The 26,936-nt window shown below is 44.3% G+C and overlaps 1 protein-coding gene and 1 pseudogene across 2 annotated transcripts in view; both read right to left on the bottom strand.

The window, feature by feature from the left end:
- Positions 1–326: 326 nt before the first annotated feature.
- Psmf1 (proteasome inhibitor subunit 1) overlaps positions 327–26,936 on the bottom strand; it is a 33,486-nt gene continuing 6,876 nt past the window's right edge. For both annotated transcript variants that reach the window (XM_046433067.2, XM_046433068.2), the window contains exons 3-7: positions 26,087–26,169; positions 15,605–15,790; positions 4,626–4,679; positions 3,379–3,537; positions 327–2,886 (exon numbers count right to left, since the gene is read on the bottom strand). In XM_046433067.2, coding sequence (XP_046289023.1) covers positions 2,835–2,886; positions 3,379–3,537; positions 4,626–4,679; positions 15,605–15,790; positions 26,087–26,169 — 534 coding nt within the window. In that variant the 3' untranslated portion in view covers positions 327–2,834. The remainder of the gene's footprint in view (positions 2,887–3,378; positions 3,538–4,625; positions 4,680–15,604; positions 15,791–26,086; positions 26,170–26,936) is intronic.
- Positions 19,257–22,680, bottom strand: LOC131423755 (SOSS complex subunit B2-like; annotated as a pseudogene).

Consider the following 26,936-nt stretch of genomic DNA (forward strand, 5'->3'; position numbering starts at 1 on the left):
TCAAACACTGTGCTACATGAAAGAAGCCGGACACAAAAGGCCACATGTTGAGTGACTCTACTTATGAGAATTGTCCAGAAAAGGCAAGTCTTTAGAGACAGAAGATAAACTAGTGGTTGCCTGGTACTGGGAGGGAGGAAATGGGGGTGACTGCTAAAGTTTATGGGGCCTGGGGGGTGGTAATGGTGAAAATATTCAGGAATTAGATACGGCGATGATACGCACTGTGAATATACTACAGCCCACTGACCTTGGAAAGGGTAAACTTTGGGGGTATGTGAATTCTCAATAAAGCTGTTATTTAAAAAAAAATAAAGAGGAACAGGTTATTATTAATGGCTGATGTTTATTGTTCAGGTTCCAATTTTGGAGGTTCTGTAAGATACACACTGAAACATTCCCATTTGCTCCGTGTGGGTTTCCCATGGTTAGAAGAGTGGCCCAGAACAGAACAAGCCCAAAAGCTTGACTAGGAAGTTCCTCACGGTCCCGTTCACTCCCCCCACATGACATCTAGGACACTGTCTGGGAGATCCACACTAAATGGCTAGTTCTGTAGATGAATCACTAAATTTTCTCTTTTTAGAAAACAGAATTATGTACATTATTAAAAAATGGCAAATTTGTTTTAAATTTATCTTTTCCTTGAATCAGGGCCCTAAGTTATCTACCTTCCCTGTGTCTGATGTCCCTTTAAATGCTTCTCTCAATAATTGCTGCTTTTTTTTTTTTTTTTTTTTTTTGGTACCAGGAATTGAACCCAGGAGCACTTAACCGCTGAGCCACATCCCCAGCCCTTTTTCCTATTTTATTTAGAGACAGGGCCTCACCAAGTTTAGAGCCTTGCTAAGTTGCTGAGGCTGGTATGAACTCACAATCCTCCTGCCTCAAGCCTCCCAAGCTGCTGTAAAGGCGTGTGCCACCACACCTGGAGCTGTTGTAGGGTTTTTTTGGGGGTTCCGGGGATTGAATTAGAGGCACTCGACCACTGAGCCACATCCCCAGCCCTATTTTGTATTTTATTTAGAGACAGCATCTCACTGAGTTGCTGGGGTTCCCTGCTCCTCCCAAAGTTTGAGGCCACATTTGGATGGAGCCCATTCTCCTATGCTCTTGTGATCCTCCTGCCTCAGCCTCCTGAGCCGCTGGGATTATTACATGTGCCACCATGCCTGGTGCTGTTGTAGTTTTATGAGCAAAGTGCTCCAAGCCCCTTGGTTGCAGGTATGGTCCAATTCCAAAACAAAAACGAACATTCCAGTCTGCCAACCCTAAGGAAGACTATGAGCAATGATGGTGGTTACATCTTTGCCTGATGCCTGGGTCTTTCCTCATAGCGGAGATGTTTTAAAGACTTCAAAGTGGTCAGCTCCCTGTCTCTGGGGTCTTTTACTATGTCAATGCGTATAGTGGGGCTTGCTGGAAATACCAGGGTACCTGCTCATGCAAGCCTGCCCCCCCAGGCCAGCCTCTACCTCGACCTGAGGCTGGCCCTCCTGTGCTGGTCAGTGGTTTACCCTATGCATTTTGGGGCTAAGCAGACAGACAGGGAATCTTAGGCCACAAAATCCAGCCTAGCTGACACCTCAGAAAAGCTACAGTGTCCAGCTGCTGTCTACAGGGGAATGACATGTCCTAATTTAGGGAAAGCGACCCAGGCATGTTGAAATACTGTCTGCACAAAGTGCACAGGGCCTTGACTTCGCGCCTCCGCCTGTGCTCTCTGGTGCTCTTCCCACCGCAGCACTGGCCTCAGCCCCGCACACGCCCGTCGGGCTCCAGCTTCAGAGGAGCTGGCGAAGGGCAGAGGTCAGGAGGGCCAGACACAGGACACAGCACACAGCTTCCGGAGGCTGGGGCTCCCTGCTCCTCCCAAAGTTTGAGGCCACGTTTGGATGGAGTCCATTCTCCTATGCTTTGTCTAGGTCCCCAGAGGGACAAATAACGCCATTACAGATGCCACACAGACCTTGAGTTTTCACTCTTTTCCTCTGCCCAATCCTAGGGGTTGTGGCCACTCATGGGAAGACCCACCAGAATATCGGAGAGCAGGAAAGGCACCTCCAATTTCACAGGTGGGGACAAAGCCCTAAAGAAGGGACTTCCTTCCGATCACTCAGTAAGTTATGGGGCAAAATGTGATTAAATTCTGTTTATTCCTCTGCTTATAGGCCACTGCTGTCCAGGCCCAGGCGATCCAGAGGGTTGGCCCAGAACAGGAATGGCCAGGAGATTTTGCTCTCATCACAATGGTACAGTCTTTGCACAACGTGCCTGTCCTTGTGAGAGTCATCCTTGTGACCTATGGGAACTACAGTCACTCACTGCCATCCATGTAGCTAGATTCATCTCAGTAACGTCAGGAGCAACAGTGACATGAAAGGGGAGGTCGGGAAGAATGGGTTCAGATGGGAGGAGCTATTCAGTCCTATAGTCTCAGAGCCTAAATTCTCAAAACTGGAAGGAGCTATGCATTAATGTAGAAAGAAAATTGGGAGACTGGCAACACGGACTCTGTATTGACATTTGGTTCTCAATAATAACATCCAAAATGCGTTCTGTTCTTATAGCATCAGGTGGAGGGTGTATGTTGCCTGAGTCTCTCTCGTGGTGGGAGAGACACGCTGATTTCTCTTTGGGACCTATGTGCAGCCAGGTGGAGGGCTGCTGTACCTTGGCTCTGATAAGGGTCGGGGAGGCAATCCCAGCCAGCCTGCAAACACATGGGCAGAGTCCCTTGCCCCGAGCCCGCAAGAACACGGTTGCTGGTGGGGCCGGCGATGGCAGCTCCAGGAGAGTGGAGAGGAGGCTGGGATGTTACATTCTTGAGGCCTTCACAGGTACATGTCATCAAAGCCCGGCGGGGGGAGATGGTCTGGGTTCGGTCTGAAATGGAAAGAGGGGCTGGTGAGTTAGAGGGAGGGAGGGCCAAGGCCACACACCCCTCGCCTGCGTGCTCTCCAGAGAGGCTGGTGGCTGTGGAGTTGAAGAGCGTGCACTTTACAGCCAGCAGCCTCCATTTCCATCCTGGCTCTCCTACGCTGGCTAAGTTAACCGAGCCCTGGGGTCTCAACTCTCACATCTATAGAGAGGACAGTACTCTCCACTGCCACAACGGCAGTGAGCTCCAGGCACATGTCGAACTGCACTACGTGTTAGTTCCTCCTGCACCCTGACAGCTCCCTGGAGAGAAGGGAGGCACAGAGGCACAGAGGGACGGTAACTCCTGGAGGCTCCCGGAAGGCAGCGGGCAGGGCCTGGAGGAGAGCCCACACTCCTGGCAGCAGCAGCGGGGGTAGTGGCAATCCTGCTGGCGGCAATCCTGCAATGCTGAGCTGGGCTAAGCTGCCGTGAGGTCGATTCTCAGCACATACTTACCCAGATGGGCTGGTCCCAATGGGCCCAAAGGGGTCAAAGCGAGCTCCTGGGGGCACAGCGCCTGGAGGAAGATGGTTTGGGAGGCCTGACGATGGGTCAATAAGAGCTCTCGGGAAACCAGATCTCAGGGGATCCACAACCATGCCACCTCTCCGACACCTGAGGCAGAAAGGACAAAGGTAAGCAGCTGAGGAAGGGACCGCCATTGGCACAGAGCCAGGAGGGCCAGAATGGACGAGGATGACTGGGAGGTCTACTCCAGGTGCCCCAGAAGGCCGTGCCAGTCAGAAGAAAGCAGGCAAAAGCAAGCCCACAAAGAGCACCTCTGCCCTGCGGAGGGGCTGGTGACAGTGCAGGAAGATGCGGAAGGCTCCCTATCCCTGCCTGTCTGTATCCCGGGGTCACCGTGATCGAAAATGGGAGAACTCGCCAGTTGGTGCACAGCTGTCTGCACAGGCTCTGGGAGGCACTCCCCAAGGTCTAGGGCTAACCGGAGCATTGAGACGATTCACCAAGCTGGGTTTCCCACCACATCCCTGAGAGCCACATGGCAATTTCTCACTGCCTGTGTGCTGCCCGAGTCCAGCTCCTGATGGCACCTGCCCTCGCGGAGTTCTGCAGACATGACCTCAAGTGCTCAAATGAGGATGAATGAGCTAGTGCTCCTTAATCCTGCAGTCACATCTGAGTGGCACTGCAGAGTTCCATGATCTCCCTACTCTCCAGCAGCAGGATGACAAAGATGAAGGCACCTTTCTGTGAGGTTAAGAGCTAGTCTCAATCATGCAGAGGATGGAGCCTGGCTGGGGCGTGATAACTCTGCTGGGTGCAAGGCGACCCACACAGAATCTAACGGGGCCCAGAGACTTCCCTTCCGCATGGAGGTGCCGTCCCCGTAGCCCTGAGCACCTAAGGTTTGGGCCCCAACGGTGCTTAACCCAGATCTGAAAGACCCTGTGTAGCTGGCATCCAAGGGAAGGCTACTGTCCCCCACCAGGTGCAGGGGACAGAGGGAGGACAGAAGAGCTGCCTGCTGGGCTTGCCCCATCCTCTCAGGCACTCAGGCCCTGCTGCAGCTCTGGGTTGGAGAGCACCCTAAGTGGCAGTGCCTTCTCAGCTGCCTGGCAGCAACTGCCTCCTTCACCCCGAAGGAGAGACTGATGAAAAGTTCTAAGATTAGAAGATGAGCTGGGGCTCAAAGCCACAAGAGCAACTGACGCTGCTGCCACCTCCCGAGTGGTACTCACCCAAAAGGGTCTAGGTCTTCTCCCCCGACAGCAAATGGGCCCAGGGGATCACACCTGAAACAAACAAGGGACAATTAGCACAAGTCCCAGATCAGCCAGGTGCCTGGGCTCCCAGGGTCCTGACCCTGATGCTTTTGGGTCTGCAAATGCATTCCTATCCCCAGGGGACAGGGGCGACACCTGCATAAGACCACAAGACGAGATATTTCAAAGTGGTCCCTGGCACAGATTGACACCAACCATTATCACAAGACCACTATGTGCGAAGAGCTGAACAAAAGCCGGCAACATGGAGGATCCCAGTTCATTTTTTCCCCCCCTTTTGCTATCCTGGGAATTGAACTCAAGGGTGCTTTACCATTGAACTACACCCCAAGCCTTTTGATTTTAAGACAGGGTCTTGGTAAGTTGCCCAATCTGGCCTTGAACTTGAGATATCCTCTTGCCCCAGCCTCCCAAATAACTGTGAAAAAGTGTGCACTGCCAAACCCAGCCAGGATCTTAGTTCTAGGTAAAGATATATTTTAACAGGGGCGACCTCCAGATACACTATTTTATCCACACCTTCTTCAAGTTTTTAAACTTTGTATAAAGAACCAAGAACTTTTACACCAGAAAAATATTGCTCAAAAACCAAACACTAAAATCACAAAGTTAAGACTGAAGAGCTTCCCAGGTGGAGAGAGAGGGCAGCACAGTCCCAAGCCACACACTGTGTCTCAGCCTTCTCTCCATCACTGCCCTTGCGTGGAGCTTCAGTGCCCCGTGTGCTGCGGGCCTGCTCTGCGCCCTCCCCACAGGAGAAGCACAGCCTACAAACCTCTCCCCTCTTCCTTGGAGGAAGCAAGGTACTGACTTCCTCCTTCTCTGAGAGTGCGTGATGAAGTGGAGCAGAAATGAGGGGACACTTTCTTAGAGCAACCCCGCAGCACCTCTACCCACACACAAAATGGCATCCCTCTTTCACTGTCGTACATAGCTTCACATTCTTTGATACAATAATTTTACACCTAGGTGTCCCCCTTGAGGAAGGAATAAGCATTCACGTTAAAATGCATCCATGAAGACCTCCATCAGGGAAACTGGAATCGGCCTCCCTGGGGACCAGTTAGGTCCAGCACCGTCTATCCCTATATGCAGGATGGAAACAAGAGAAACAATGTTCCCAGAATGCTTTAAAAATTATGTAGAAAATGCTCATGCTCGAGGCCCAAGTGTGGGGGGAGAGATCATCCAGAGCCCAGGGAACAACTGAGAAAAGTGCGTGGGGGTGGGGAGGGGACGACAGGTGTGAATAAAACTAGAGAGGAGCGTGCTGCAAGTGTGAGCAGTGGCACTCGCTCTGGGGGTCAGGTTCTTCTTTATATCTCCCATAAAGGATATGAAGATGAATGTAATAAAGCAAAAAAGGTTTAGTATTTTAAAATGCGTGCTTTGGAGGCTGCTCAGAGCCCTGGTGAGCAACACAAACCTGACGCTCTGGGGCCAGTGGGTTCCTGCCAGAACTGGAAAGCTGGCCAACGGCAGCTGATCTAAGCTTACAGGTAAGAAGCCACTAACTAGAGAAGAAATCCAAAATGCTTCTCCAGTCAGCTCCACCCAGAGGGCTGGAGAGGATACGGAAGTCTGGGTGGAACAGGGCCAGGATTCCAAGGAAAGGAACCCTTCCTGACCCAGGTTACTACCCCCCCAGCCAGGGCTCATGGAGCCGGAAGTCATGGTTTCTGGTGGCCTCCAACATCATGGGCCTCTCTGAGGACAGGCCAGGTGGTGCCTGTGGGCAGCAAGCATCTTATCTAGCTCCACAAAGTGCCCACTATAGGGCAGCGGACACAGGGCTCTGGGTGGTTGTTAAAATGCCTGGGGAAAGAGTCTGACTGTTCCTGAAATAGGAAGCCATTTTCATTTTTCTCTGACCACAGAGAATGAAAAACGCAGAAACAGAACAAGGAAGGCTGGAGGGGCAGCCACGAGGCCCACTGCAGCCATCTGCACACTCAAAATTGTCACAACATATTCTGTTCACAACAGTCTCACTGCAACACACGCACACTTCTGGGAACTCACGGTGCGTGTGCTTAGAACCCATTGGAAATAAATGGCACCCAGGATCCCTCTTCCTCTCCACAGCTCTTTTGGCCAAATCATGGTCCTAGGTATGCTGACTGAGACTCTAGGGATTTAAGTTTTTTTTCTCTCTCTCTCTTTTTTTTTTTTTGTATATGGTCCTTGAGCTCAATCCCTGGCTCCACCATCCGGAAATCAACTGAAGGACGGAGGAAACTAGCCACTGAGGAATGGCGAGGTCCTCTGGGGCAGGATGTCCTGGCTGCCAAAGCGGCCCCTCTCCTCAGGGAGTGGGTGGGGGGTGATCTGGAAGACACAGATTCCCTCCCAAGGAGCAGCCCTTTTATATCAAAAGAATAAGCCTCCCTTGGGCATGAAAGTTCAGCTGAAAGGACTAAGGACTGGGAGCAAGAAGTATGTTCTGGACTTTGGGTTTGGCCAGCAGAAGCCTGTCACAAAACCTCTGTATTTTAAAATACAAAATCTAGCAGTGCACAGAGGCCGCCATGACAGTGAGCCTCGGTTTCTGGTTGGCAGGAAAGGCCTACGAGGATGGGCTAACAGCGGTCCTGCTATTTACTGTGAGCTTGTGTCAGATCCTGTGTTATTAGTTTTTTAAAATTTAGTTTCTGAAAGATGGATTGTTCAGATTCAGTTTTCTGAATAGGTAATGCATTCCCCAGTTTCAAAATTCATGAATAAAAAAGGATACAAAGGTTCATCATTTTGGGTCAGATGTTTTGAAATTCATAATTTTTCCCTGTATTTTGGAAAGGTCAGATGGGAATACCAACATATTTTGTTTATTACTTCTAAGAAGGGCCCTGTAACCAATATGCTAATATTTGTCCAAAATGAATGAATGAATATTTACATTTAAGTGGGATTACTGAAGATATAAAGAATTTCATCCACTTCAGGTTAGGTTTTGCCATCGGTAAGGGTTTTTTTTTAATACTTATTTTTTAGTTTTTAGGTGGACACAATATCTTTATTTTATATTATATGGTACTGAAAATTGAACTCAGTGCCTCATGCATGCTAGGTGAGCGCTCTACCACTGAGCCACAACCCCAACCCCATCAGTAAGTTTTGATACCAAGCAAAATAAACTTTTTTGATTTCAAAATTGTGGACAAGAGATTATGGATCTGTAATAACTAAAATTCTCCCTCTTACTCTTGTCCCCCAGCCCACCCAGACAATACCAGTTTCTTATATGTTCTTCCAAAGATACTCTGCATCTCTGCAAATATGCATCTCTGCTACTTTTGAAACAAACCAATGTGCCGAGTTCCCCGTACACATAGTCCCGTCCTCACTGCAGCCCTGACTGAACCTAGTTATTTTTCGTATTTTATACATGAAGCTCAGAGGGGCCAGGTTTCCTGCACAAGGCCACAGATACTAGTAAATGGCAGATAGGATTCACCCTTGAACTGCCCACCTCAAAAGCCCAAAATCTTTTAATGGGGTGTGTTGAGACTAGTTACCCTTCATGTAATTATTATTATGTTCAGATTTAGATTTAGCATTTTATTATTGGTTTTCCAATCGTTCCCTTTATACTCCCATTTCCTCTTTCTTGTAATTACTTCATTTTGTTTTTGACTATTTCTTTTTTTAAATTTTGTTTTAGTTGTAGATGGACACAATATCTTTATTTTGTTTACTTTTATGTGTGCTGAGGATCAAACCCAGGGCCTCACACATGCTAGGCGAGCACTCACCCACTGAGCCCCAGCCCCTTGTCTATTTCTTTTTTTGTGCAGTTCTTTTTTTTAGTGGTTTCTCAGAAAGATTTCAATATACATAACTTTTCACAGTATACTTAAAAATAACATCTTACCATTTCAAGTGGAATGCAGAAACTTCACCAGTGCACACGTCCTCCATTTGCCATCTCTATCTCACCGCTGTCATATACTATATTACTCTGAAAACCCTATCCCAGAATATCATTAATGTTTGCTTTCAACTATAAAACACACCTTAGAGAGCTCAAGAGAACATTCTATTATATCACCCAGTTATTTTCCGTTTCTATTGCTCTGGCTTTATTTCTGACGGCCTGTTTCCATCCAGTGCCATTTCTTTCTGTCTGAAGAGTTTCCCTTTACAATTCTTTTTGTTCTCATTTTCATTTCATTGAGACAATCTTAATATCCTTCAGAAATGAAGGCAAACTAGTCACAATGGATATCGAATTCTGGATTAACAATTCGCTTTTTCTCAACACTGTAAGAATATTGTTTTACTTTTTGTAATCTCCATGGTTTATGATAAGAAATTAATAATCAAATTCTTATTTCCTGTGATTAATATACTGGTTTTCTCTAGTTGTGTTCAAGGTATTTGCCTTTACTTTTCCGCAGTCTGTGACATGTGACATCCTAGGCATGGACTTCTTCAGCTTTATCCTACTTATAATTTGCCAAGCTTTTAAGATCATTGGTTGATTTCCTTTGCTAAGCGGAGGTTGTCAGCCACGATTTTCTTTATGTATTTCTCTCTGCTGCACTCTTTCTGTGCTCCTTCTAGGACTCTAATGGCCCTAATGTGAGACCTTTTATAATCGTCTCATAGGTTTTCCCAGACTTTTAAAAATTTTTCTCTGTTGTTCAGTTCTTAGTTTTTACCGCTCTATCTTTAAATTAATAGACTCAAGTCAAATCGATTCATCCAATAATGGAGTAATTTTGTTGTATTTTTCAGTCCTAAAATGCCCACTTCATTCTTCTTTATATCTTCTATTTGCCTTTGTCTTTCTATCCATCATTCATTTCAAGACTATGTACCTTCCCGTCTTGTAGTATTTTTATAATAGCTGCTTTAAAGTCTTTGTCAAATAATTCTAACATGTGTGTCATCTTGGTATTGGCATCTGTTGACCGTCTTTTTGTGAGCTGAAATTTTCTTGGTTTTTTTACGCCCAGTAATTTTGGACTTTATCCCAGACATGGTGAACATTTTGCTATGAAAGGAAGGGAGAATCTTGTTATTTTTATTTTAGCAGGCAATTAACCCAGTTGCATTTGGGCCCCAGCTTCTGGTTTCAACGTCAGTTCTGTTTTTAAAGCCTTTGTGGTACTACTAAGATCTGTGCCATGTATGTGCTATCGGGGGGTCAGTCGGGGACCTGGACGGTGGGCTCTCCTGAGGCTCTAGCCTGGAAGTGTTTGACACACTGTTTCAGGAGCAGATCCGCTTATGGACAGTTTGCAAGGAAGGCCAGGAGTTCGTTCTGAGCGCTTTCCTCTCTGTTGTCTTTTGGTACTTTTCCAAGGGGATTTTTAAAATTTTTCAATGTGAATAATACAAAGTCCCCTTCCTTGACAGAACCCCCAGTGGCTTCCCACTGCCCCTGACCTTGGCCCCAAGGCTCTATGTAACTGGCCTGCGCCAACACCACTGTGGCACCTCCTCCCTCCACCCAATGGTGTACTGGGCTCCAGCCACTTGGACTTTCTCTTCCTTTGTTGAAAAACTAAAGCCATGATCATCATCTCTTCTGAAAGTGCTGACACACATGTCAGGAGGAGGAAACACTAAGGCTGAATCCGGCTCTAATGCTCATGAGCTGCATTGCTTTGGGCAAGCTGATCAACCTCTTGTGCTCAGTTTTCTTTTCTAGGAAATGAGGATAAGGATAGCAGCTGCCTCCCTGTCTTGTTATAAGGATTAAGAGAGACTACGTTTACATGTATTTTACACTTAATGTAACTCCTGGACACAGTTAGGACTCATTTAATATTAATCATGTTAGCATGTTAACTGTCACAATCTTATTGGATTCCTTCAGAGAAAAAAAATCTGGGGGGTCCCAACCAGGTAGTTTTTCAAAACATTCTGATGCCTCCCAAGGATCACCCAAGGATCAAATCAGCCCCGCAGCACACACTGCCCCTGGGGTTGGGTCCTGTGTTTATTTGCCTTTTCTCCCTTCACATGCTGGCACAAGCAACCCCCCACTCTGCCCGCCAACGTACAGACAAGATGGTTTCATGGCTCCACTAGTACCCACTCTTCCCTTGGCCATAAAAGCCAATTTCCCCAATGTCATAACATTTTTATTGGTCTTTTAAAGTTTGGCTTAGGCATCATCTCTGTGAAGTCTTTCTTTCTATCCTGTCCCACTTCAGGCTAATTGCTCTTCTCTGAATTTAAGCACATCTCAGACATATTTCTGTCACTGTTTTTTAAAAAAGATTTACGGTCTGGACCAAAAAAGGCAATTAGCCCTAATTTAATGGAAACTCCTTGAAGGTTGGGCCATATCTCATCGTGTATTCCGTGCCTAGGGACACATGAGGGACACTTAAACAAAATGACTTGGGGAAAAAAGCAAAGGCTTTAGTTAGCCTCAAGTTCCAATTCTGGCTTCACCAATTAACAGCTCTATGACCCCCTGGAAGTCACAAGATCTCCAAGGCCTAGTCTTTTCTTCCATAAAATACAGATAATATTGTCTATTTCTCAGGACTGTCACAGACATTAAAAGAGAATGTTTATTGCAGCACCCTGCCTGCTACATCACAAAGCAGTCAAGAAGTAGTGCCAATATTCTACTATTATAACACAACTTTCGGTTCTTACTGGCTGTGATGAAGCTAACTGTATAGGAACCTCAGCTTCCTTGCGTGTAAAATGGAGCTCTTACTGATCTGATGGAGGTGTTGAGATATTAAATAAGAACATGTGGATGAAATGCCTAGCAGGTTGTTGAGAGCAGGTAGTGCTCAATAATTAAACACGACATACAGAAATATTATTGAACTCACTTTGCTGTCCATGGGGAAGAACTATAAGGTTCAAGATTATTTGGCTCCAAGAGGAAAAGAAAGAGAGTAAAATTTAGGAATAAGTAATAATAGTTTCACAAGTAATAAAAATGAAAATTATTCAGGTGGCATAGGCAGAAGATATTCTTTTCAAAATATGCTACTGAATGAACTGGCTACCAATAGGGAAAACTATGAATTCTGTCCTGCACATAAAAATTTACTTTAAGTGGATTGAAGATCTAAAAAGGTAAAATGACAAACTTCTTAAAGAAAATATATGATATTTCTTAAACAAATCAAAACAATTACCAACTGTATAGGGAAAGACTGATAAGCTAGATTCTATTAAAAATCTAGAAAGTTTTAATAAAAAACCCACCATGCACCGAGTAGAAAGACAAGCCACAGCGGGAAGGGAGATTCATAACATAAATATCTGGCAAAGTTCAGAATATATAAGGAATGCCTGCAAGTCATAAAATGCCAGGTGAACCAACAGAGAAAATGGACAAAAGATTGAATTATATCTTCACAAAAGAAGAAATCCAAATAACCAGCAAACCCAAACACAAATAAACAAACCTCCAAACAAACAAAAACTTAAAAAAAAAAAAAAAAAAGACATCTGGCCTCTACTTTATCTTAGAAGCCTTTGGCTTTTTCCACTGTGTTGCCATCTGCGTTGAGGGTGCAGAAGCCGGGGTGAGTGAGCAGCTAAGGCCTCAGCATGAACCAAAGCAGTAGCGCCACCTAGTGGCCACATGCCTCCCTCACATCGCCCCCTCGCTTCCTGGACAGAGGAGTAAACATCAATTTTTAAAAAATTTCAATCTCAATTTTTGAGTACATGTCTTTTTAATATTGTATGATGACATGGGAAATATTGTATGCACACAGGACTTCTATTACATATAGTTATCTTGGAAAAAAAGTACTCATGCAGTTGTTTTTTACCTGAACTGCCCATTTGTGCAAGGAAAACCATTTCTACTAGAAAGAATGACAAACCATGATTACTTGACTTGGTAGTCAATATTTTCTCCAAAACAAAGTGTCCTGTTACTGGGCTGGGATTGTGGCTCAGTGGTAGAGTGCTTGCCTAGCATGCACAAGACACTGGGTTCGATCCCCAGAACAACATTAAACAAACAAACAACAACAACAAAAACTAAACAACAACAAAAACTAAGATAAAGTATTATGTCCATCTACAACTAAAAATATTTTTTTAAAAAGTATCCTGTTACTTCAAGGAAAACAAGGGACAGTATTTGCAGTCAATGATAAAATTCAAAACTTTAAGCAAAAAACAGTCAATTTGGAAATTTGTTTCCAACATGAGCTTGATGGCATTCTAGTATTCTGATGAGAATTACCAATGAAAGTGATTTTGGGATATTATAAAACAAAATGTATCATTCTTTTACCATATCTGTTAATCGATATTTTCCAAATGGCCAAATAACCTGATCTTCCAATATCGTGCATAGGGAGAGGATCCATTCAAAAAGCAGGATCCACAGTAGATTTTAATGTAACAGATGTATGCAAAGTTCACAGATATGGATTCAGATTCCACACCACCAACCCTTCAAGAAACTATCAGTTATTAAGTTTCGTGTAATAGCAAAGAAGAATAGACACACAAAGAATATTTGAAAAAGTTATTAAACTACTCTTTTTTCCAATAAAATACCTGTGTAAAACTTTAACAAAAACTAGTCCCCTAAAGATTGAATTTCACAGGCACAAGCGAGAATCCAGCTGGGGTGTAGCTCAGGGGTAGAGCATGTGCTCAGAATGCAGGAGGGCCTGGGTTCTACCCCAGCATCAGTCAGACAGACAAACTGAATCTAGCTATCTTCTATTAAGTCAGATATTAAAGAAATTTTTTTTAAATGCAAAACTATATCACTCTTCTCACTAATTTTTTTTGTTTTGAAAAGATATTTTCATCAAAGTTTGTTATTTAGGCTAACATGGGTTGCTATTTTTAAATGCATGAGTAACTGGGTATTTTTAAAGTTTGAGTTGTGATTTCTAATGCAGTAAGTGTTGGTAGACATCCAATAAGAGCTCTTTGGGGGCTCCAGTAAGTTTTTGAGAGTGCAAGAGCATTCTTGAGACCAAAAAGTTTGCGATCCACCAATAAAGGGGGTACAACTCAAGGGTAAGGGAAGTATAAGAAAAAAAAAGTGACACACACACACACACACACACACAGACACTATTTACAATAAGAAATTACAAATGCTTGAAATACCCCATGGAGGTCAGACAAAAGAAGAAAAATAATAATCAAATATCAGATACTAAAAAAGATATGTTTAGCATTTTAGTAAATGGATTATAAATATTAAAAAGAAAATAGAACACAAACTCTTGGGAACATTCAAAAATCACATGTAAAGACTGAGATTAATAGTGAATTTAGAATCACATAAACAAGAGTTTTATATCTAAAAGTGTATTTTTAGTGAAGCTGGCTAAGCTCAGGAAAAACTGGTTTTTCAAAACAAGGGACTATGGGCTGGGGCTCAGTGGCAGAGTGCCTGCCTCGCACGTGAGAGGTCCTGGGTTTGATCCTCAGCACCACATAAAAATAAATAAATAAAAGATACTGTGTCCAACTACAACTAAGACAATATTAGGAAAAAAAAAAAAAAAACAAGGGACAAGATTTGGGGCAGTTTCCTGACTATCTGAGGACAGATGAGCAAAGGGAAGTGGGTGAGACTTAAAATGACAAGAATAAAAAGTTAGGCTTAGATAGAAAAACCAAACCAAGTCCTTTCCTGATAGACAGTCTTTGCTCGTCTTTCCTAGAGCACTTGGGAGAGGGACAGACCTGCCATCAACGCTCAATTCCCCACTCCAGTGGCCCTTCCTCTCCAGCTGTACTTCTAACTCAGAAGCACCCAGCAACTAACAGCAGCAGGACACAAACCTAGTGGCAGACCAGGCTCCCTCGACAGGCTCCAGACACAGCGCACCCACACTCTGGAAGACAGACGTCTCTATCTAATGTTAGGGCAGACACCCGACTTGGGTGTGCATTTGGAGGTTTCCAGGTGTGAGACAGGTAGAATGTGGGTATGTCAGTGCACGGGGCAGGGATACACCTCGATGGCTGCTCAGGGTCTAAAAATTTTTACTTCAGGTCTAAAAATCTTCCCCCTCAACTGCTCTCTGGGGATTATTTTCTTAAATCTTGCCACCGTACTCTAATTAGATCACAGCCAGAGCACTTCATAGGGAGTGAGGACATCTGGAGGCCCAGCTCTGCCTCTTTATGAATGGCTGGTGACCTTAGGCAGGTCTTACTTCTGTTCCCTTCTGTGAAATAGGAGGTTACATCAGATACACCCTTCCCAACTTTTTCAATCACTCCTTATTGTTCTCCACCCTCACAAGAGGACCTAATATTTTCAAAGATTTTTGCCAAATAGGCTTATCTCCTATTACTTAAATAGAGGTATATAATTGCAAATCAGAGTAAAAAATTAATGGCAGTTCACATTTATCGAGCGCTTACAAGCCCCACAGGGAACTGTCCCTTCTACCCTGTCAACCCCAGCCTTACTACCTCAGCGTGGGCTCCAGACTGGGAGGTGCTCAGCTAGAGACTAAGGTCCCTGGTCTGTTGCCTTCTTCAGAGCAGAAGCCTGCAGTCTAATGCTGCCACCCTAACCTGCAGAGACCCTGGATGCGGCTCCCTCATGCAGCATGCTGTTTTGGAAAACTTCTAAGTTGTCGGAGAGGTCAAGAAAAAAAGGAACACTGGAATGCATCCCCTTCCCAAAAGTCCTTCTACATCTTTGCATTTTGCCAAAAAGCCTGGCCCGGGCCCTGTACCAAGAGCTCTGGAATGAACAGCTGACTCAACGCCTGGGCAGTACCCTCGACTGCTGCACGCAAGCCCCAGAGAAATGACCCGGGGCAGACTCTGGAGAGGAGACCACGCAGCCTTCAGAACCACCTGCGTCTCCCTTTTCTGCCTGGATACACCAAGACTTGGACAGTTCTGTTGAACACTTGGAGGCCAGGGAGGCGGCAGAGCGGCCGGCTGGGAAGGATGGCCGGATCCTGCAGCAGAGGCACGGGCCACCTATAGAGGACTGTACTCACCAGGGAGGCTGCCGGCTGGTGTGCGGATGGTGAGAGGGAATCCGGAGGGGGTCCACCTCTCTGGCTGTGGCAGGGGGGAACTCCCGATGGGGACTGCTCACACTAGCCTTGTCCCACTGCTCATGGATGGGTGAGATGATTCCAGACAGGATCCGAGACCGGAGCTCCTCACTGTTCTTGTAGGTCCTGCGGGAAGGAGATGAGGAGTCAGTAGCTTCTCGCAGTCCTCTGGCAACCCTGCATACCGTGTTCTGGCAGCGGCGGCGGGGGCGGCGGCCGTGATGGCCCTTGGGCTGTCTGCAGCGGTGGGATCGGGCCGTCTGGCGGACCTGGGTGAGGGGGGCAACAGCCCGGCACTGTCTCCGAGATTTGGGCCTAAGCTTCTTAGGCATCTGAGTTGCCCCTCCTCGCTTACCACCCCATTAGAAAGAGGTGAGGGTGTGGGGGCACAGGGCCTGGACTGGCTGCCTCTGCCTGCACCCCACCCCTCCTGCAGCCTCATTGTGTGTTCATCACCCCGTGTCATGGGAAGGGTCATGGAAGGGTGAACCAGTTCCTGATCTGGGCAGGCAGGGATCTGTGGGCTCAGGGCCCACTGCTGTCAGGAATGGGGGTCACTGGGAAGGCTGATTCTATCTTCTGTCCCTTCCTGCCTGGGGCTCCTTTTTCTGCCTGAGACACAAGCAACGGGGTGGGGCTGAGGCACTGGGCAGGCTGGGACTCCAGTCTCCTGGGGTTTTACCACGAGCCATGGTCTGGGCCACAGGGCAAAGCACATAACTGAAATCACACAGAATGTGTTCCCTGACCATAAGGAGTCCCGTTAGCAATGCAACAAAAAGGAAGTCTTTAAATACAGGGACATTAAACAAAGCACACTTCTAGATAATCCAAGGATCAAAAAAGAAGACCTGAAAAAAATTATAACATACTGAATTAGAATGAGAACAACATATTAAAACATGTGGGGTCTAGCTAAGGACTGCTGAGAGGAAACGATCACATTCAGTGCGTGCATCAGAAAACAGGAAAGGCTTCAGATCAATAACCAAAATTCTGACCTCAAGAATCTGGAAAACGGGCTGGGGAGATAGCTCAGTTGGTAGAGTGCTTGCCTTGCATGCACAAGGCCCTGGGTTCAATCCCCAGCACCACCCCCCCCCCCACACACACACACAAAGAAGAACCTAGAAAAAGGAAAGCAAATTAAACCCAAAGCAAGCAGAGGTAAAGAAATAAGAAAGTAAGAAACCAGTAACATTGAAAACAGGAAAACAATAAGAGAAAATTAATGAAACAAAAAGCTGGTCCTTCAAAAAATGAATAACATCGACAAACTTCTATTAAAATTGACAAACATAAAAAAAAGATAAGACACTAAGAATGAAATGGAATATTATAAAAGATCTGTAACCACTGAAAGGATAAGCGAATGCTAAGAAAAACTTAATCCAACAACTTAGAATAACTGATTCTTCCTAAACTATAACTAAAACATTTCTGAAATATATAATCTAAATAGTTCTCTTAGAGTAACTGAATTCATACTTAAGCAAGCTCTTCCCCCAAATCTTCAGTTGTAGATGATTACTTTTAAGTCTACAAGAATTAACACCAATTTTACTGTTGCTCCCAGAAAATATAAGAGGAGAGATCGTTTCCAAAGTCAGTTTATAAGTCAGTATTAGTTGAATATCAAAATCAGACAAAGTAGAAAAAAAAAATCCCTACAGACTAGCATCACCTATGAACTTAGAAGCAAACCCCCCCCAAACAAAACATTAATCAACTAAATTCAAAAAATCTAAAAATTATATACCATAGAATTTATTCTAGGTATGCAAGGATAGTCTAATAATCATAAATTAATCCATGTAATCTACCATATCAATAAACTATAAAGTTCATATGATCATGTCTATTGTACAGAAAGAACAGTGGACACTAATTGATAGGATAGCTGGGTGTGGTGGTAATCCCAGTGACTTGGGAGGCTGAGGCAGGAGGATCACAAGTTTAAGGCCAGCCTCAGCAACTTAGCAAGATCCTGTCTCAAAATAAAAATAAAAAAGGCTAGCGATGTGGTTCAGTGGTTAAACATGTCTGGGTTCAAACCCTGGTACCAAAAACAAACAAACAAACAAAACCCAACAAGATAAATCCATTCATGATTTAAAAAAAAAAAACCCTCAACAAATTAAGGAAGGAGGGAACTAAGAACAGAGGAAAACTTCCTCAGTTTAGTAAAGAGCATCAACAAAACACCCACAGCTACCAAGACACCTACTGGTGGAGAACTGAACACCTTGCCCCTAGTGTTGGGAACAAGGGAAGACGTTCTTCTCACCAACTTGTGTACCATAATACAGGCACTTCAATAAGGCAAGAAAAAGAAGACACCTAAAGATTAGAAAGTGAGGAATAAAACAGTCTCTATTTGCCTATGACATAACAGTCTACCTTGAAATTCCCAACAAAATCTACCAGAAAAATTGCAAATTAAAACCTTTATAAGACACCACTGCACATCTGTCAGAATAATCACATATAACCAATGCTGGCAAAGATGCAAAGATGTGCATCACACGCATACCAGTGGTGGGTACAAAATGGAACAGACACTCTGGAACAAAGATTTTGACTATCTCTTATAAAACTAAACATGAGATTATCATTGTTCTCTTGGGCATTTATCCCAGAGAAACGAAACTTACCACCACCCATAAGCTTGGGCAGGAATGTTCACAGCACTTCTATCTGTAATAGCCCAAAGCTGGAAACCATCCAGGTGTCCTTTAACCAACAGATGGTTAAGTTATGGCACATTCACACCATGAAATACTGCTCAGCAAACAGAATGAACAAATATTAATGTACATACGACTCAGATGGACCACAAGGATATTATGTTGAGAAAAGCCAATCTCAAAAGATTACACGTTATGTAATTCCATTTATAAACGTCAAAATGTTTGAAATGACAAAAATTCTAGAAATGAGAACAAATTCCCAGGGGGTTAGAAAGCTAAGGTTGGGGGTGGGTATAGCTATAAAAGAGCATCAGCAGAGATCCTTGTGGTGATGAAAGTGTTTGGCTTCACTGCATCTAGTTAACAACCTGCGAGTGACACTGCAGGATACTTCTGGAAGACGGAGCATATCACTGAGTAAAATGTAAAATAGCTACAAGGGTCTACTAAGAACAGAGGAAAACTTCCTCAGTTTAGTAAAGAGCATCAAGAGTTTCTTAGAACTGCACATTAAGTCCACAATGATCTCAAAACAAAAAGTTTAATTAAAAATCATTATTATTATTGTACAGCTGTAAAGTGACTTGGGGACACGAGGTTAGGCGGGAGTTTCAGGTTTCTCCAGCACAGGAGGCCGGCGAGGGCAGGCGAGGAGCTGGGCGGAGGCCGGCCTGGGTCCTCCGGCCACAGCAGCTCGGCTCTTACCAAAGCCAAGCCTGAAGAGCCTCACTGAGGAGAGCTCCACCAGCAGGAAGCGCACAGGCTGCCATGGCTGCGCAGCTCTGGGAGCCCGTGGCCCATCCCCCCCCCCCCCCAAAAAAAAACCGGGCTCGGGCTCGGGCTCCACACGGGGAACCTGGGCCACTCTGCGGCTTCCCCGCCCCACCGTGGTGGGGATAAAGCTCACTGCTCTCCTCTTTCCATCAGAGGAGCTGTGGGACTCGGTGGAGGCTGTGTCCCTCCAGGTAGGTGTGTGTCAGTAGAACTTGGGCCTGACAGAAGAACTGCCGAGTCCCGGATTGGGTTTTTGTGGTGGCAAAAGACCACCCATCATCCCGTCTGACGGAGAAAAGGCGTGGCAGAGAGGACCCAAGTAGGCCGACACTCCTTCGCAAGTCCCAGCGTACCCATGGAGGGGCACAACAGGGTCCTACCAAGAGGAGGGGAGCCGGCTGCAGTGACCAGGGGAGGGCCAGATGGAGGAAGGAGGCGGAGCAGCTGCGGCTGAAGCTGAGGGGAAGGGCTGGGCGGTGGTGAGGTCTCCATGGAGACGATTCCTGGAGATGGAGAGTTTTTCTTTTGCATATTCCTAGAGCTGGCCCAGACTGGCACTCCATGGCTGCTCCCCCTGTTCTCAGCACACCGCTCTGGCAGTGCTACTGCGGCTCTTACTCCACGGTAATCAAACAGGAAAACAGAACAAGACAAAACATCCTCCCCCCCCACACACACAAACCCCAGGAACGAGCGTATTTAGAAAAACAAACGGAGATTTAATGCCAACTCTCCCTGGGCTTGCAGGGTATATTCGAGGCTCTAATGAGCGTGAGCGGCCTGGACAGCTCCTGGGTTCTCCCATTGGTTTTGTCAATCTCTCTCCCAGTGGAATTCTAGAATGAAGTCAAGAAAGAGACCACATTCCAAATGGCCTTCTCTTAGCATCAAGGGGACCAGGGGTCAAGCTTGTACATCACCCAGGAGAGCAGCTCTCTGCAAGGCCAGGGCCTGGCCCTTCCTTGTCTACTTAGTATGACAAAAGACACAGACTTGCCCTCCAGGCAGCCTCTGACAGTGGGGAAGAAAAACTCCAAGAAGCTAATCAGAAAATCCTCAGGAAATCCTACAAGACTTTAAAACACCCATCATGGTGGCCAGGGGAGGTTTCTCTGAGGAACTGACATTTGAATTAGAGGGACCAATGAATAGATAGGAGTTGGCCGACCGAGGTTGGGAAGAACACTCTAGGCAAAGGGGTCTGAAGAGGGCAGAAGGGAAGCGGCAGTTGGCTCAGAAGGACAGGTACGGGAAGGAGAGTGAGAGAAGGCTAGGGGTGGACCTCAGGCTTCAAGGCCCATCAAGGATTTTGTTCTTTATTCTGGAGCTATGGATATTCACTGATGGGTTTTATTTTCAACAACTAAAACTATTTTTTTCTTACTGTGGTAAAATACACATAAAATTTACCATCTTAACCACTTTCAAGTGGACAGTTCAGCGACAGGAAGGACACTTGCACTGTTGGCCAACCATCACCACCACCCCTCTCTAGAACATCTTCATTTTCCCAAACTGAAACTTCATACCCTTTTTTGACAGTAATCCACATTTGACAGTATTTTAATTTTCCAAAACTCCAAAAATCTGTTAACATTTATGTAAGTTTTATTCAAGAGGTAATATTTAAGAAGAGGTGAATTCTAAAAGAAAAATTTACCAGTTAACCACCCTACAGTAAAAAGTAGAAGTGGGTGCCACTTATGACACATAAATAAATTCCACCTTAACATTTCTGAATAAAGCTGTAATCACTTCTCTGTCATTTAACTTTTGATATTTAATAAGGCTATGTGAATCGTGTTCAGAAACTTTGAGAACACACACAAACTTCAAATAGAAGTACCACCTAGGATTTTCACTTCAGGCTGAGTACCTAGGATCTACAACTTAAGACTGCATATTACTATACGATTTCAATTTGAATCACCTTCACTATGTTCACCAAAATTATTTTTAAAAATAATTAGATCAGGGCTGAGGTTGTGGCTCAGCCACAGAGCCCTTGCCTAGCACATGCGAGGCCCTGGGTTTGATCGTCAGCACCACATAAAAATAAATAAATAAAATAAAGGTATTGTGTCCAACTACAACTAAAAAATAAATGTTTTTTTAAAAAATAGATCAATGGTAATCAAACAGGAAAACAGAACAAGACAAAAAATCCTCCCCCACACACACAAACCCCAGGAACGAGTAAGCGTATTTAGAAAACAAACAGAGATTTAACGCCAACTCTCCCTGGCGTTATAACTCAAATTATACTTCTAAATATTTAACATGGTAGATTCAAAACTAAATATTCAATGCCCCAGTTTTAAATTTTCTTTCAATATAATCCACGTTAATAACAAATCTTAAGAGCACTATCTGAAAATAAATCAGCTTTTTTCTAAAACTTAACATTACATTACAGATTGCATTCTGTTCCATAATTCTGATAATCTTTTTTGGTAATGAAACAAGGCCTTAAGATGATTCATTTCTTGGGAAATCTTAATGGCAGTCACTCAATAAATTCAGTCATTTTTGAAGTCACAAACACTCAAAACTGTTGTTGGCAATGACCAAGTTTCTGGGGTCTTTTTTTTTTTTTTTTTTTTGGTGGTTATTGCTTTAGTTGGCAATATCTAAATTTAAGACAAAGAACATCTCCCATTAAGCCTTCCATGAAATATTACAAAATTCATACAGAAGATAGACTCATAGAGGCTAGCTATAAAGCTGGTGTTTTAAATAACTCATCCTTGAAATGGGTGCAATGTTTAGAGGATATCCAATAACTTTTTTGCTCTAAAATATACGCCCCTATTTTTCAATGTTCCCATTCAATAGGAGATTTGAGAAGCTTAACAGTTTTGCTATAAAAACTCACTATTCTTAACAAATCAAAACGTAAAAGGAAACCAATAAAGGACATATTTTTCACAGTTCACAATAAGTAAAAGTGCACTAAGTGTTTAAAAACTACATGTGACTATTTGGCATAGGTCATCTTTTAAAGGCTCTTGGAGGATCCCTGACATTACTTATTGTGGTCATGACTGTTTGATTATTAGCAGCTCCTGGTAGCTGTGGATTGATAAGTCCCTGGATATTGCTTCTACCAGCATATGAAAGTTGGTATTCCCTTGATTCAGGGCCAGTTTGAAGGCCATTTCCCACTGATCCAAATGTACCTGTACCTGTTACTATTCATGGAATCAGTCTTCTGTTCACTGTGAGCCCCTCTGTTCTGCAGTCCTTGATAATCTGGGCTGGGCTCACTGAAATTTGGCACTTCTGAATAAACCATACAAATTCTCCAATTTTCTGAAGTTTGCTGCCCCTCCCAGTACAAAGCATCAGACATCCTTTCCACATGGATGTGTATCCCGGGTCCACAGACACTATCCCCTGGCTGAAGGAGACCGCCATCCCAGCCCACACGGAACAGTGACGCTGCCCGTTTTATCTGCTGCTGTGCGCAATCTCACTTTAAGGCTGTCTTGGGTTATCTCCAGGAAAATGAAGATGACATTTAAGTTTTTCAGTCCGGGGTTAATATCTTTTATAAAAAGAGGTGGGCTGTTGACCCCACTCATACAGAGCAGTGAGCGGGGACAAGGCTTCCTACCTTCTCAGGTCCGGGGCAAGGGTGGAGGGACAACTGGGGCTGGGGTGGCCCAAGGAGAATTGTTGGGTTTTACGGTGAATTTAGTTTCTGAGGAACTGTCATTCTGCTTTTCACATCCCCTTCCCACACAGGGGTTCAAGTTTCTCCATGTTCCCTCTCTTGCTTCACAGTAGTCGTCCTAATGGGCATGAGGTGGTGTCCCTGGATGCTTTTAACTAAGATTTATAATCATGATCTAATCAATTTTTTAAAAAGACTGGTCCTACTGCCGTGTGGGAAAGCCACTAAGGGTGGGTAAGCAGGAGGGACGTACATAAAGGACCTGCTCAGAATCTGCATGGAAGAGGGGAGAGACAAAGAGCAGGTGGCCTGAATGATGCGGGTGGGTGGTGTGGAAGTCTGAGGAGTGAGTCCAAGGTGGTTACTGCTGACTAAACAAATCAACACAATAGGGGTCGTGGGCAATTCCTAGTTCAGTTAATCTTTGATGATGGTGAATTTATAGTGATGCAAAGCTTCCTCCAGAATCCTGAGGTCAAAAAGGATGGGGAAAAAGTTGTTCCTAAAATGGAATAACTTCAGTACACTGATTTAAAAAAAACAACAAATATTAATCTAAGTTTTGAACATAATACTTTTGACTGCATACATTCTCGATGGGAAACAGTCAAAGAACAAAAAGAACTGGGAAGAAGTCACATCTGGATCTGTACTTAGTAGGCTTACTCTTGGTAGACAGTGGTAGGCAGTTCAGAAACTGCAAATTTTTGGATCAAGTGAATGAGTAAATAAATTGATGCTGTTGGGAATCAGAGTTCTTGCTACAGGAGAAGGGAAATATAAGTTTGGAATAAGAGAAGAATCATGTGATGTTAGATTTAAAACAGAGTTATCAGTTTGAACTCAAAATCTAATGAAAAAATGATTCCTGGGCTCTGTTCACTCAAAGGGCCCAGAAGCTGTGACACCTTCATATTAATGAGCATGCCTGAGGCCCAGACTTTGGTTTTTAAATACTATTCTCCACTAAGAGAAATTAAGGCTCTCAGGGGAATGGCTGATTCCCAGCCATAGGCAAGGCAAGCACAAGGTACACTTAGAACATCATATTCTGCCAGAAAGTAGAAAATGCTCAAGGATGTTGTCAAAAGGATAATGGAGGCAGCTTGCAGGGACTCCCACTCTGGGACAACTTAAACATTCAAAGACTGATAAAAAAGAATCCAAATCCACCAGTCCATACTGACATTTAATAAACTAAAAATAATGGGGCAGGAAAAAAAATGGTAACTAAAAATGTAGAAAAAAAATGATAGACATAGAAAATGACTATTTTACAATCATCTCTGTAATAACGGATGCAGGCAAAAATCATATATAGATGTTGAATCACTGGGCAAAAGACCATCAGGAAACAGAACATCCATAGGCTGCTAGCAGGATCCCAGATTATTAAACACAGATGCCCTATGGCACAGAAATCTGGTGGACACTGTCTTCACACATGATCAAATTTAAGAACACCAATGATAAGATAGACTGGGTCCCGGATGTGAAGCACTGAGGAGGATGCGGCTCACCTGTGAACTGTTGTTCTCAGCAATGTTCAACCTGAATCTAACGATGCAGAAACAACTGGATGAAGCCAATCATATGGAAACGATCTGCACATTTTGCACAACCAATCTTGAGTCTTCACAACTGTCAACATGAGGGCTGGGGGTAGGTATGTCTCAGTCTTAGTGCACTTGCCTGGCATGTGCGAGACTCTGTGATTCAGTCCCCAGCACCGCAAAAAACAAACAAGTTATATACATACATTTTGTGTGTGTGTGTGTGTGTGTATGTCTTGAAAAGCAACAAAGGGAAAGTCTAGGAAACTGCTGGAATAAAGGGAAGTAAAGAGACATGAAAATGCAAGGTATGATTTGGGGATGGATGGATATGGGAAAACTAAAGGAGCAGCTACACAGGACGCTGTTGGGATGACTGTGGGAATCTGATCTTGGGCTGAGTATTAAATGACAGCATTGTGTCAGTGCTGCACTTCCAAGTGTGAAGACAGTATTAAGGTCAGGTCAGAGGATGCCCTGTAAGAACAACGAGATACACGCTGCAGTGTGCAGGGATAAAAGTTCATGACATCTGCAAATCATTCTCAGATGGTTCAAGAACAACAAAAAAATTTAAGAAAATTAAGCAAAAGTGGCAAGACATTAAAAATTGGTGAATCTAAGTGATGGGCAATTGGGTGTTCACTGAGTATTGTTGCAAACCATTTCTTCTGTGGTGCTGCACATTTCAAAATAAAAAAGTTTAGGATTTAGAATGAGAAAACAAGCCACAGTCTGGGAGAAAATATTTGCAAAACACTTGTCATATAAAAGACTGTTAACCAAAGTATACAATGAACTTCTAAAACGACCCATTTAAAAAGTGAGCAAAGGATCTGCCCAGATACTACATTAAAGAAGAAATATGAACAGCAAATAAGCATAAGCAAAGAAACTTCCCAACATGTCTCTAAGAAAATGAAAATTAAACAATGAGGTACCACCGTTAGACTGGCCTAAATCTAAAACACTGACAAATCAGACGCTGGCAAGGGTGCAGAATGACATGAGCTCCCGCCTTCATTCCTGGGGGGATGCAATGGTGCAGCCACTTTGGAAGACAGTTTGCATGGAATCATATTCCAGCTGCACGACCTTCTGAAAAGGCAAAACTATGGAGACAGTAAAAAGACCAGTGGTTGCCAGGGACTGAGGGAGGGGAAGGAACACGCAGAACACAGGGTTTTTATGGAAGGGAAACTACTCCACGTGATACTGCAGTGGTGGTGACAAGGCATTACACACCTGCCCAAACCCTCAGAATGTGTAACACCAAGAGTGAGCCCTCATGTGGACGCCATGATGTGGGATCATGATCTATCACATAGGTTCACTGACTATAATGGAGGCATTGTTCTGGTCCCAAAAGAAGAGGGGGGAGGCCCAGCGTCTGTGGAGTGGGGGTTCACGGGAACTCTGATCAGGCACAGGTCCTGCAGGAAGCCTACTCCCGACTGAGCCAATGGCCTGGCCCCACCTTTACTCTGGAGCCACTGAGCACTGTGGACTCCTGACTGCATCATTTTATTTCATGGGGCATTTCCTACGTGAATCCTGCCTTTAACAGAAACAAAAAGCAAACAAAAACCAGAAAAGAGAGTTGAGAAGTGTTTGTGCCAAGGAGTGAAAAATTTTGTTAATCTCCCTTGAATCTCTGGACGCCAAAACCTCATTCTTTATTTCTTGCCATTGGTTCTCAGTTTGGAAAAAAGACATCATTTAGAAGTACCTGTGGAAGTCACGCAGGTCTTCTGCACTGATATAATCATCCAAGTTCAGGGTCAAGTCTGCCACCTGCTGCGAGCCATATTCCTAGAAAAGTGAAATAGAAAATGAGAGATGGGGTATTTCTGGGCTAATGAGTGCATGGGTGGGAAGAACAGCATACAACCTAAAAAATACAGATGTTCAAAGAGACACTGATGAGGACTCTTTGTAATACATGACACAGTCTTCTAATGCTTAGGGACTTCCTTGATATAGAAATACTGCCTTTCCAAGGCCAGACAATCTATTTCCCAGGTTCTTTTGCAGACAGGATGCAGGTATGTAATTTTCTGGTTTGCAACTAAGAACCTTGTCTGATACAAGATCTAAATGTTTGTCAACAGGGAAAGGATAATGGAATACTATGTAGAAGTTAAAGCAAATGAGGTATACCTATGTGTGTTCCCAGGTGAAGGCCTCCAAAACAGAGTGAGAAAAGCAAACGGCAGCAAATCACATTCTGCAGGATACCTTACAACACACGGACCACAAGACAAAACTTAACAAAAAGCAAGCTACTGCCCTCGTGGTGCTTCAGTAGCAGCTCACTGACATTAAAGTAAAGCACCAGTAAGGACACAATCACAAGCTGGCACGAAAATAAAATGATGAAGTAGAGAAGCAGGATTTAGATTTTTCTGGCAGGTGGGGTGGGTAGTAGGAATGTATTTCTGAGTAAGTGACAAAAGAGGGGGAGTCAGGCAGACTGAAGAGAAGGCGGAGGCTGCGTATGTACGTGAGGTGGCAGATGGGAGAGGGTGGGGATTACAGCACAAGAAACATCAAGTGTACAGGTTCCAAGGCAGCAAGAA

This window comes from Marmota monax, unplaced genomic scaffold (genome assembly GCF_021218885.2).
Source record: "Marmota monax isolate L192 unplaced genomic scaffold, Marmota_monax_Labrador192_F-V1.1 WCK01_AAM20220418_F8-fsc00014, whole genome shotgun sequence".
NCBI classification, from domain to species: domain Eukaryota; kingdom Metazoa; phylum Chordata; class Mammalia; order Rodentia; family Sciuridae; genus Marmota; species Marmota monax.